The 13,258-nt window shown below is 43.8% G+C and overlaps 1 protein-coding gene and 1 non-coding gene across 4 annotated transcripts in view; both read right to left on the reverse strand.

Moving 5' to 3' along the window:
• Positions 1–12,792: 12,792 nt before the first annotated feature.
• Positions 12,793–13,258, reverse strand: part of RPL37 (ribosomal protein L37) — a 263,271-nt gene continuing 262,805 nt past the window's right edge. For all 3 annotated transcript variants that reach the window (XM_068250980.1, XM_068250983.1, XM_068250970.1), the window contains exon 4: positions 12,793–12,903. In XM_068250980.1, coding sequence (XP_068107081.1) covers positions 12,834–12,903 — 70 coding nt within the window. In that variant the 3' untranslated portion in view covers positions 12,793–12,833. The remainder of the gene's footprint in view (positions 12,904–13,258) is intronic.
• On the reverse strand, positions 12,977–13,055 carry LOC137532930 (small nucleolar RNA SNORD72). The gene has a single exon (XR_011024076.1). It is a non-coding gene; the product is annotated as a small nucleolar RNA SNORD72 (small nucleolar RNA).

A 13,258-nucleotide genomic window follows, 5' to 3' on the forward strand; every position in this document is an offset into this window, starting at 1 on the left:
TTCCTCCCTCCCTCTCGCTCTGGCTCTGGGCGGCACAGGACGGAGATCCGTCCTGCACTGCCTCTAATAGGCTTTAGTCTATCAGATGCCGGTGATCCCCGGCCAATCAGAGGCTGGGGATTGCCGATCTCCTTTACGGTGCTTCTGCGCAGCAGCGCCTTATGATGTAAACACAGGGGATTTCTTCCCCACGTGTTTACATTTAGCCTGCGAGCCGCGATCAGGCTGTGCACGGAGACACCCTCCATGAACTGACATGGAACGGCCGCTCGTTATGGAAACACCACTTTGACCTGCCGACGCCTATCGGCGTTAGGCGGTCGTTAAGTGGTTAAAGAAAACCTAAGGTAAACCTCAGGTAAAAAATTAAATACTTCTCTAAAAAGAGAAAAATCTCTGGAGACTTCCCATGCTGTCCTTGGGAATTCCACTACTACATGGGACCCTCCTGTACATTGTAAAGATGATCAATGAGATGCAAATATTTCCAAGTTTATGTAAATTTATTTACATTTTTATGCAAATATATGCAGCTTGAAAATTTACCAATCAAGTCCCACCTAGGTTTAAATTGATTGGTCCATTTTCAAACTGCATATATTTGCATAAAAATTTACATAAATTCAGTAATATTTACATATCTTTGATCATCCCTAGTACACTGCGGCCCTCTTCATGCATGAGTGCGGCCACATCTGCGCAGCACTTTACTGGGTGTACTTTGCTTGTCTGTGCTTGGCAATATTGGACTGGAGGATGGCAAGTCTCTAAAGGATCCATTGGCTTTCCTCTTCTAAGGTAAGTATTTGCAGGGCCGGGCCGAGTCATAGGCTGGAGAGGCTCCAGCCTCAGGGCGCAGTGTAGGAGGGGGCGCACAATTCATTCAGCTGTCATTCCTAATTGTGTTTGAAGCAGAAAGAAATAAGAAAAGAGGATACATAGCAATGACTGCAAGTCAGATAACTAGATATTAAGGTGTTGGGGAGGTTGTGGGCCCTGTGGCCCTCTTAGTCTAATAGCAATCAGTGTGTGACAGCTGGGGTGAGAGGGATGGAGGGGCGCACTTTGGTGTCTCAGCCTTGGGTGCTGGAGGACCTTGTCCCGCCTCTGAGTATTTGACTTTTGATCCAAGGTTCACCTCGGGTACACTTTACAGATTAGCATGCCTAGAAGCCTGTAAGGACAAATGATTATTTCATAAAGTTGCTGAAAGTGTTTCACTTTGCTGGAAAGAGTGTTATAAATTACAGAAGCTTAGCATGTCCCTGAGACATAAAACATATATATACCTGGGACTTCCTTCAGCCCCCTCCATGCTAATTGCTCCTTCGCCGCTCGGACTGTCTGCAATTCGCTCTACCACCGGCCAGGAACATACTGCGCCACGCAGAATGCTCTCCCCGACGGGGGTTGCGCACACGGCCGGATCCCATGGATCAAAAAAAAAAATGTTATTTCATGTTTGCATTCCGTTTTTATTCAGACATTAGGGCTCTAGTGCATAGCTTAGCATCTGTTTTGAATACAATGTGTGTATTTGCCTCTAGGGGGCTCTGAACGCCCCTGTTGGTAGTCATTTCCGATGAGGCCTGCTTTTAGGATGCGCTGCCTTCTCTGTTGTCTAAAAAAAAAAAATATATATGTGTAAACCATTTTATGGCCAGCCGCCCCCAGGTTCACACTGTGCTTGTCTGGTAATCAGATGGAGGTTGGGGTTCCTTCCAGAAGGGTGGCCTCATCGCTGCGGAAGGATCCAGTATTCCTCCATTAACCATTTAAGCCTTTTGGACGTAGCTGCTACGTCTAAAAGGCTGTAGCCGTTCCCCGTTAAAAAGACCGACGGCTTCTATTAGAAGCTGCAATTTTTCTAAGTGTTACGTCCCCTCTGCACTTCCTGTAAGCGTACTTGTTACGGTTGCAGGACAAAAAAAAAATCACTGTGGCCAAATATTAAAACTACATCTACATACTTTTTTTTTTAAAATAAATATACATACACTTACATTAAAATTAACAGTTTACCTACCACACTGTCCCCAAAATACCCATATAAAATTTTTTATAAAAAAAAAAAAACAACAGTTACCTAAGGGTCTGAACTTTTTTAATATGCATGTCAAGAGGGTATATTACTATTTTTTTTTTAATCATAAGCTTGTAAATAGTGATGGATGCAAAACTGAAAAAATGCACTTATATTTCCAAATAAAATGTTGGTGTCATACATTGTGATAGGGACATAATTTAAATGGTGTAATAACCGGGACAAATGGGCAAATAAAATACGTGAGTTTCAACTATAGTAGCATGTATTATTTTAAAGAGACACTGAAGCCACTTTAAAAACTTGATTTTACCTGTTATTTAGCTTAAGGAATATGGCCAGTGCTAAAACACCGAATTCACATGGCAGAACGAGGGTTTTATAACCCCAAATCCCCGGGGCAAAAACCGGGGAGCACTTCTTTGTAGAAGCAGAGCTTAGCGCTGTAGCTCTGCCTCTACTCGCGTCAATCCCCGCTGATCACTGCCTCTTCCCGCTCCTCTCAGTCTTCTTTCACTGAGAGGGGCGGCGATCAGAGGAGGATTGACGCTAATGGAGGCAGTGCTACAGCGCTAAGCTCTGCCTCCCCGGGCAGCAAAATCCACGACTTTGAAAGTCATAGATTTTTGCCCCAGGATTTGGGGGTTATAAAACCCTCTTTCTGCCGTGGGAATGCAGCATTTTATCACTGGCCATATTCCTTAAGCTAAATAACAGGTAAAATCAAGTTTTTAAAATGGCTTTGGTGTCAGAAAACTGAGAAATGATGATTTTTTTTTCCATTTTTTTTTCTTAAAATTCCTGTTAAAATGCATTTAGAGAAATTCTTAGCAAAATGTACCACCCAAAGAAAGCCTAATTGGTAGCAGAAAAAATAAGATATAGATCAATTCATTGTGATAAGTAGTGATAAAGTTATTGGCGAATGAAGGGAAGGTGAAAATTGCTCGGATGTATAAGGTGAAGAACGACTGAAGGCTGAAGTGGTTAATGTTAATTTGGTGCATCTGTTTTGAATGCAAGATGTGTATCCTGCCTATAAATTAGGTTCTGCATACCTATGCTGTTAGTCATTCAGATGCAACCTGTCTTGGGAAACACTGCCACCTCTCTCTGCTAAGAATTGTGCATGCCTAGGTTTTACAGGACAACTGAAATGAGAGGTATATGGAGGCTGCCATATTTTTTTACTTTTAAGCAATACCAATTACTTGGCAGTCCTGCTGTCCGTATGGCTACAGTAGTATCTGAATCAGACCACAAACAAGCATGCAGCCAATATAATCAGATCTAACAATGTCATAAACAGCTGATCTGCTGCATGCTTGTTCAGGGTCTACAGCTAAAAGTATTAGAGGCAAAGGATCAGGAGGATAGCCAGGCCACTGGTGTTGCTTAAAGGGAAATAAGTATGGCAGCCTCCATATCCCTGTCACTTCAGTTGTGCTTTAAAGAGTAACTGTTAGCCCCCAAATTGAATTTTAAAACACTATTGCAATGTTTTATTTATTATATAAGTGATCCAAAAAGTCAATGCACAAGTTAAAAATCAATCTAATTTTGTTACTATCTAACCTTTTCCCCCAGCTCCGGACGCAAGCCGCATATCAGATGCTATAGCATGCAGAGCATGCCTATGTCTGGCCGACCCCCCTCTCCCCCCCAGGACCAGGTGCCAATATATTCTCCCCACCGCAGCTGACCGCTCTGACACGGAGACAGAGCGGCAGCACTTCCAGAGCAGCACCGCAGAGCAGCCGCCGCCGAGTCACATGTGAGAGAATCACATGTGAGAGAGATGCACGGCGCTGGCTGCTCTGCGGTGCTGCTCTGGAAGTGCTGCCGCTCTGTCTCCGTGTCAGAGCGGTCAGCTGCGGTGGGGAGAATATATTGGCACCTGGTCCTGGGGGGGAGAGGGGGGTCGGCCAGACATAGGCATGTTCTGCATGCTATAGCATCTGATATGCGGCTTGCGTCCGGAGCTGGGGGAAAAGGTTAGATAGTAACAAAATTAGATTAATTTTTTTAACTTGTGCATTGACTTTTTGGATCACTTATATAATAAATAAAACATTGCAATAGTGTTTTAAAATTCAATTTGGGGGCTAACAGTTACTCTTTAAGTTATCTGAAGTTTTCCCAAAAGTCTGATAAGCTCAAGTCTTTTTAACTACTTTGGCCTCCCGAACGAACTAGCTACGCCCAGGAGGCCATGTGCGCTCCCGCGCCCTCGCGGCCGATCGCGCGCGTGCACGCACACTCCTGGCCCGCGGTTCGCTAACCAGGCAATCAGTGAATCGGGTTATGGTGCCCGATCACTGATTGCTCTCCCCCCGAGAAAAACCGTCAGCTTTGCACGGAAGCTGAGGTTTTTCTGTTCCTATTTCCCCCCCGACGTCACTCTAAGCGTCCGTGTTATGCTTAGAGTGACGTCATTGTAAACAAACTCATGGCTGCCATCTTGTGGCCAAAAAGCTAACTGCATGAAAATGCAAAAAAAAATTAAAAAATAGACCTATATGTACAAAAAAAATTTGATTTACATCCCACCCTCCCAAAAATACCCACATAAAATGTTTAATAATAATAAAATAAAGTAATAATCGGGAGAAATGGGCACATACAATACGTGAGTTTTAATTGTGGAGGCATGTATTATTTTAAAACTATAATAGCCGAAAACTGAGAAATAATGAATTTTTTCAGTTTTTTCCTTATTCTTCCTGTTAAAGGGATACTGTAGGGAGGTCGGGGGAAAATGAGCTGAACTTACCCGGGGCTTCTAATGGTCCCCCGCAGACATCCTGTGTTGGTGCAGCCACTCACCGATGCTCCGGCCCCGCCTCCAGTTCACTTCTGGAATTTCTGACTTTAAAGTGTCAGAAAATGAACTGTGGATGGCCAGGAAATGAACAGCGCTACTTAAAAACAGGCAAGTGCCTACTGCCTACCTGCAAAAGAGTGCAAGCCCCACTTGTGGGATAAAATACACACCTAGCATACACATGACCTGTCTACCACTGGAGGATGTTGGTTTCCGTAACAACTTGCATGCAACCTATTAAGTACTCGTCCCTCCCACTGCAAGCTGTTACGGAAACCAACATCCTCCAGTGGTAGACAGGTCATGTGTATGCTAGGTGTGTATTTTATCCCACAAGTGGGGCTTGCACTCTTTTGCAGGTAGGCACTTGCCTGTTTTTAACCTCCTTGCCGGTTTTCCCGACCTGAGCTCGGGGTAGAAAAAAGAAGCTATTAGCGGTGATCCCGAGCTCAGGTCGGGGTAGGCATTGCAGAGCTTTACCTTTAGTTGTGGAGTCCCGCACGCAATCTCGCTGCGCAGCGGGACTCCAGCCTCTCTCCCCGGCAGTGTGGGGTCATTCCCTGGCCGCCGGGATCCCCCATGTCCCCGCTATTCTTCCGGGGACCCGGCAGCCAGTTGGAGCAGCGCAGCTGTGGTGGTGGCAGCAGAGCGGTGGTGGCAGCGTGACGTCATCGGGGGCGGGGCTAATATTGAAAACGAACTTCTCTATATTAGAGAAATATAGAGAAGTTCGTTTATATGTATATTAGCGCCATCTTGTGGGCAAAGAGAAAACTGCAGCACAGGAGCCCAGGAAGGTACATTTTTTTTTATTTTGCTGCAGATCTCCCTGCCAGAATGATTTTTTTCAGGTTTTAGGGTCTGAAAGAGTGGAAAAAAATTGCACCGCTTTTAGACCCTAAAATCTGGAAAGAATCAGACCGCCAAGGAGGTTAAGTAGCGCTGTTAATTTTCTTGCCATGTACTAATTTAATTCATTTTTGGTCAGCTGCTCCCACTTAACAGCTTTGTTTTTGGTGTATATGCAGAGCTTCTGTTTGGGTTCAAGGTGCGTTTGCAGTTTCTGGGGGGGCTCAGCGCACCTCTGATTCGAGGCCATTCGGAGGCGGCCTGGTGATGCGCTGATCCACCTTTTGCACAATTTTCGATTTTACTTGATTAGCCGCACCCAGGCTATGCATATACATAGGTTAGGATTTAGTTAGTGTTAGGTCCCCTCCCATAGAGGATTGACTTCTTCACAGTGGGAGGGACGAGTACTTAATAGGTTGCATGCAAGCTGTTAAGGGAACCAACATCCTCCAGTGGTAGACAGGTCATGTGTATGCTAGGTGTGTATTTTATCCCACAAGTGAGGCTTGCACTCTTTTGCAGGTAGGCACTTGCCTGTTTTTAAGTAGCGCTGTTCATTTCCTTGCCATGTACAAACTTTTTTTTTTGCCCGATAACTCCTTTAACCAATCTGTAAGGCGTTTTAGCCCTTTAGTGCCTTGAAACTGTAGAAGCAGGTTGTCATCCTGTCTCCAACCATCCATCACTTTTAAATAATGCAAGACATCCTCGAACATAAATAATTTAATTTCTTCAGGGTTACAAGGCTCATCGCAAAAAAGTATGAGAACCGCTTTCATGTGGTCAGGAAGACACAGAGGTGTATGCAGGGAGGGGTCTTTCATGCTTCCTGTCTCTATTTGGAGCCCTCTCTTATGGGCCGTAGTACACACGCTCAACAAAACTGCGCAATTGTCATCTTAGTCTTAGACTGTTTGACAATCAGGCATGTGTACGTGTGCAAACGACTTGACGAGCGACTGTTAACAGGCGTTTCGAACGATCCAACTGTCGGATCTATTCACACGACTGTTGGTCTGATTTTGTGCAGATGATGCGTGTGTACAAGACGTTTGGACAACTTGTAAACGACTTGTTTTCAATGTGTAGTCCGTCATTCCGCTTGCGTGCGCAGTATGTAAATTAGTTGGTCGTTTATCCGTCAGGCCGTGTGCACTTGTTGGACGTGTGTATGTAGCTTTAGTTCTGTTTCATCCTGCACAAGATAGCTATCTGGACTAGTCTATGAAGTAGCACATACAAACAGCTGGGAATATGCCTTGTAGACTAGGCAGACCGACCGTTACCAAATGCAGTGTGTACAGCTTCTTTGATGCATCGCTGAGAAATCCAGTGTTTCAGCTAAGCGAATTGTTTTCCCACCCTCCTGCTAGAAGCCATGCATCGTGCCTTTGTTCCTCTTCAACACCACCACACACATTCCCCCTTAACTTTTGCCCATTGGATCGAGTTCTGATCCTCGCAGGGGACAGACTTACATTTAAGGTGGGAAGAGTAATCGGATAGGGTGGTGAATCAAGTTTTGCTTACTTGAACAAAGCAACAGCTACATGAAGCTGCATTGTAAAAAGTATATTTCTTTTCAAAAGCAGTCACTTGTTAGGCATGGTTCCTCCTACTACACTGAAGAGATCACTGTTGTAAAGCCCCATCTACACCATGGGACATTGTAGCGATCCGGCGGCTCGATTAGCCGCTGGATCGCCTCTTCCGCATGCTCGCCGCGCGTGCCCCGCATTCGATTCCCCGCTCGTCCCCGCTTATCTTCCGCACGATTCCCTGCCATTGTCCCCTCGCGGGGATCGAGCAGGGAATCGGCGGTGCGGAGATCCGTCCTGTCGGATCTTATCAATCGAGCCGCATCAGCGGCTCGACTGATAAGGAGCATCGCGGCCGCATCTACTCGTGTAGATGCGGCTTAAGAGGGATTGCTTTGGACATTATTGTACCTTCATAGCCTAATGCTGGGCATACACGGTTCGTTTCTGCCGCTCAATTCTCCACTTGATCGTTTTTGCCGCTCGATTCAGCAGTCGATTCTCATATCTTCCCCTCGTTTTTCTTATTTTTATCCATTCACTTCTATCAGGAAACAATTGGCAAAACGATCGACCGGGAGATTGGACACGTTAGAAATTATCTAACCGCCTCAAAAACAAACCATATATTCCCAGCATAAAAGGCGGTGGCAAGTTTATTTATAGTAATGGCTTCAAAACAAGAATCAATTGATCTTTAAAGAAAACCTGAACTGAAAATTAAAAGTCAAAATAAGCATACACAAGTCATACTTACCTTCCATGTAGTCTACTCCTCAGTGTCTTTCTCCTGTCCCGCATCCTGTTTGTTCACTGTGATCAAGGGAATTTTCCGTCCTCCATTTTGAAAACGGCCATTACCCATAACAGCTTTCTGGTCAGCACACAGTTAAACTGTAACATCGCCCACTTGAGCCATAGGGAAACATGGACATTACCTGGTATATCAGTTTTCCTCTCAGCTATAACGGACAGCAACTGATATTTTATTATTGACAGCAACTGATCTATTTCAGATCTGACAAAATATTGTCAGAACTGGAAGGGATAATTATCAGAAGAAAATGGTGAGCTTCTGAGAGGAACTGATGGCAAGGTAACTATGTAATGTTCATTTGAAGTTACCTCGTGTTTATTTTAAATATTTTTACTCAGTACAGGTTCTCTTCAGGGCTCGTTTCCACTATTGCGGTGCGGAATCGCCTGGATTCCACCGCTGGTGAAATAGCATGCAGATGCGATTCCCCATGCGTTTTTTGCCGCGAATCCGCATAGGTGAGGGTATATGCGATTTTAACCATGTCACTGCCTGTGTGAATTTACATTGGTACCTATACGAATTCGCGACAAAAACGCATGGGGAAACCGCATGCGATTTACCTATTAAATACATTGTATGCGATTCGCATGCATTCCACTCGCAGGCGAATTCTGCGGCTCTTTTGTGCGTTTTTTCACCGCTGAAATAACGCACCTCAACAACGCTACAGTGGAAACAGGTCCATCCACTTGCATTACATGTGCAAATACGCATGCGTTGGATGCATGCGGATCCGCGATAGTGGAAACGAGCCCTTAAGGGATACCTTAGTCCTAAATATAAATCGTAAACTGTGTGTATGCGTGCAAAGACTTACTGCACCTCCCGTGGCCCGGTGTCTCCTTCCCATCATCTGTAAACGGCCCCGTTGGAAAGCCCCGGTCGGCACATGCGCAGCAAGTGCCTGGGAGTATGCGCGCAATCCTGCGGGAAGAAGCAGCCGGTGCATGCGGGCACCTGCCCCGGACATACTGTGCGCCTGCGTGGTATGTGGTAAAACTGGAGAGATACCTTCAGACTGTAAAGTGTATGGACACCATTATATCAATCATATACAGACTTGCTTGGTATTTAAGCTACATCTAACCAGTAGTAAGGGTCGGAAAATTTCCATGAAATACAGACTTCCGACTAGGAATGGGCTTACCGAAGCAGTAACCTGAAATCAGTATTCCGCAGAAAAATGTCCAAGTTGCAGTTACAGCAACTTGGAAATGTTAGCTCATTCACAGAGCTCGAAAGCAGGGGTGCTCGGATACCCCTTTTCAAAGTCTGACTGGATCCGGATCTGGATACCCAGATATCCGGATCTGAATTTTTTGGTATCCGAGTAAACTCAGATATCCTAACCCAATATCCTGTATATCCGGCCGGATTCAAATATCCGGATAGAAAACCGGCAGTGACCTGAAAATAGCTTAAAATGCTTCCAAAAGTCTCTTCAAAGGTTCTCTCTCGGCCTGACTGCCTTCGAAAGGGATTTTTGCCATTGAAGGCGATTTTGGCTTCTGCTCGGATATCTGAACTAACTATCCGCCCGGATTTCGAATTTCAGATGGGAAATCCAAGTTTGTCAGATTGTGCTATTTGGATTTTAAAAAATATCCGAATTGCTATTCAAACTTCGGATAGTGGAAAAAGTTTGGATTATCTGGGTAGTTCACATACCCGAATATTGTATGAGCACCACTGCTTGAAAGCACTGGATCAGTCAAAGGCCGCAGAATTTTTCCATGGAAATCACATCACAAATTTTTTAGACCAATGACAAGATTCAGTAAAAGCTCTGCATTATCTGAGTCTTGTGACCAGTGACGAATGGATAATCATTCGTAATCCAAACGTTAATTAGTGCACCTGGTAGGGTGAGGGAGGGTTAACCTACCCAGGCTGCAGTCTTCTTTAATCCGCCTCCAATTGCGTCCCACGTCAAGTCACATGATAACCACTCTTCCTCTTTCCGGGTTGAAAGAGGAAGCATGGTAGTCAAGTGACGCGACTTGGGACGCAATTGTAAGCCATTTAAAGAAGACAGCAGCCTGTGTAGGTTACCCCTCCCTCACCCGCCCAGGTGCACTAATTAATGTTTGGATTACGAATGATTTAGAGTAGAAATAAATTCAGAAGCCATTCGAAGCTCATCGCCGTTTGTGACTGGTCTAAAACTTCCACATTCTCCGATTGGTTCAATACCAAAAAGTACTTCCAAATGAGTGTGGAGATTGGCCTAAAATCGGAAATTTTAGGCTAATCACAAGAATCAAAGATACTCGGTAGTACTGGACCAACCAGTTAATGCAGAAGTTTACCTTGGAAGTTAGAATACCACAGAAATTTTAGATAAAAAAAAAAAAAAGTGGAAAGTACCAAGTCTTGTGATTGGTCTTAAAATTTCCATGGTATTCAAATTGCCAAAGTAAAATTCTGCAGCCTATATTTAGTCCAATGCTTCAGACTCCGAAGTATTTGGCCAATCAGAGAATTACAGTGGTGTGAAAAACTATTTGCCCCCTTCCTGATTTCTTATTCTTTTGCATGTTTGTCAAACTTAAATGTTTCTGCTCATCAAAAACCGTTAACTATTAGTCAAAGATAACATAATTGAACACAAAATGCAGTTTTAAATGATGTTTTTTATTATTTGGTGAGAAAAAAAAAAACCTCAAAACCTACATGGCCCTGTGTGAAAAAGAAATTGCCCCCTGAACCTAATAACTGGTTGGGACTCCCTTAGCAGCAATAACTGCAATCAAGCATTTGCGATAACTTGCAACAAGTCTTTTACAGCGCTCTGGAGGAAGTTTGGCCCACTCATCTTTGCAGAATTGTAATTCAGCTTTGAGGGTTTTCTAGCATGAACCGCCTTTTTAAGGTCATGCCACAACACCTCAATAGGATTCAGGTCAGGACTTTGACTAGGCCTCTCCAAAGTCTTCATTTTGTTTTTCTTCAGCCATTCAGGAGGTGAATTTGCTGGTGTGTTTTGGGTCATTGTCCTGCTGCAGCACCCAAGATCGCTTCAGCTTGAGTTGACGAACAGATGGCCGGACATTCTCCTTCAGGATTTTTTGGCAGACAGTAGAATTCATGGTTCCATCTATCACAGCAAGCCTTCCAGGTCCTGAAGCAGCAAAACAACCCCAGACCATCACACTTCCACCACCATATTTTACTGTTGGTATGATCTTCTGCTGAAATGCTGTGTTACTTCTACGCCAGATGTAACGGGACACGCACCTTCCAAAAAGTTCAACTTTTGTCTCATCGGTCCACAAGGTATTTTCCCAAAAGTTTTGGCAATCATTGAGATTTTTTTTTAGCAAAATTGAGACGAGCCTTAATGTTCTTTTTGCTTAAAACTGGTTTGCGCTTTGGATATCTGCCATACAGGACGTTTTTGCCCAGTCTCTTTCTTATGGTGGAGTCGTGAACACTGACCTTAATTGAGGCAAGTGAGGCCTGCAGTTCTTTAGATGTTGTCCTGGGGTCTTTTGTAGCCTCTCGGATGAGTTTTCTCTAAGCTCTTGGGGTAATTTTGGTCGGCCGGCCACTCCTGGGAAGGTTCATCACTGTTCCATGTGTTTGCCATTTGTGGATAATGGCTCTCACTGTGGTTTACTGGAGTCCCAAAGCTTTAGAAATGGCTTTATAACCTTTACCAGACTGATAGATTTCAATTACAGTACTTTTTTTCTCATTTGTTCCTGAATTTCTTTGGATCTTGGCACGATGTCTAGCTTTTGAGGTGCTTTTGGTCTACCTCTGTGTCAGATAGCTCCTATTTAAGTGATTTCTTGATTGAAACAGGTATGGCAGTAACCAGGCCTGGGGGTGACTACAGAAATTGAACTCAGGTGTAATAAACCACCTTTAAGTTATTTTTTAACAAGGGGGGGGGGGGGGGCAATCACTTTTTCACACAGGGCCATGTAGATTTGGAGTTTTTTTTCCTCACTAAATAATAAAAACCATCATTTAAAACTGCATTTTGTGTTCAATTAGGTTATCTTTGACTAATAGTTAACGGTTTTTGATGAGCAGAAACATTTAAGTGTGACAAACATGCAAAAGAATAAGAAATCAGGAAGGGGGCAAATAGTTTTTCACACCACTGTAGGTAGTACATGAAGGATGTTTGCAGAAAAGTGGACATCCCAAAAATGTGTATTTCACCCCAATTTTTTTTTTTTTTTTAATTACATGACAAAATAAAAAGTTTTCACATACATGTGTATCAGAAATTCTGGATTTCCACTGAATCTGTAACAGACATTTGAAGTAATTGGAATTTCCATCAGCATTAGCAACCATCCCTTCTGGCCAGTCTCAAAGTAGCAGTTACAATTGTAGGTAAAGACAAGACCAGCTGCAATTAAATGAGAAGTTTGTGTTTGAGACCAACACAATTTGCCCCACTGCTCATCCTGCATCAGAGGACCATCCTATGGCTGTATGCAGTGTGTTTGGTTTAGTCTGGTGCTATGTTATGGGTTCACCCTGCATCACATAGAAAACCATCCTATGACTGTAAGCAGTGTGTGTTTGGCTTACTGTGATACGATGTTCGGGGCTCACCCTGCATCACCAGTAGCGCACTATCCTATGGCTGCGAACTGTGTGTGTTTGGATTAGTCTGGTGTGATGTTCGGGGCTACGGTAGCAAACATACTAGTCAAAACTGTTCTCCCAATAAAACCAATACAGACAACAGACACCTTTTTAACCACATTTATTTTTCTTAACAAATATCAGTTCTTAAGATGAGCTGGAAGCTGCAACTGCGGCTCTCTTGGGTTTGGGTGTTGTACCTTCACGGAATCCATTTCTGTGTGGAGAGGGGAAAAACCAAAACATTAACAGAGTACCACTCAGCCAGCAAATATGCACGTTATTTTATAAGCTTATCTCAGTTAGATAATCTGAAATCACTAGAGCTCATATGTTCAGACATTTATTTTGAAACATCATGGATAAGCATTGTTAACACCTACAAACTGTTACCTAGGAAGAGAATACCAGGTACAGATGATCAACCAAGGCAGAATTTAACTGAATTCTGCCTTGGTGACAGAATTCCATTATCAAGGTTTATAAATCTAGTACTGCATTAACTCACAGCTATGTTTGCAGGCTTGCACAGCCATGCTTCAGGAAGAGGAGCTGTGTGGCTCCGATGTGGA

The sequence above is a fragment of the Hyperolius riggenbachi genome, chromosome 1, assembly GCF_040937935.1.
Source record: "Hyperolius riggenbachi isolate aHypRig1 chromosome 1, aHypRig1.pri, whole genome shotgun sequence".
In the NCBI taxonomy this organism is placed as follows: Eukaryota; Metazoa; Chordata; class Amphibia; order Anura; family Hyperoliidae; genus Hyperolius; species Hyperolius riggenbachi.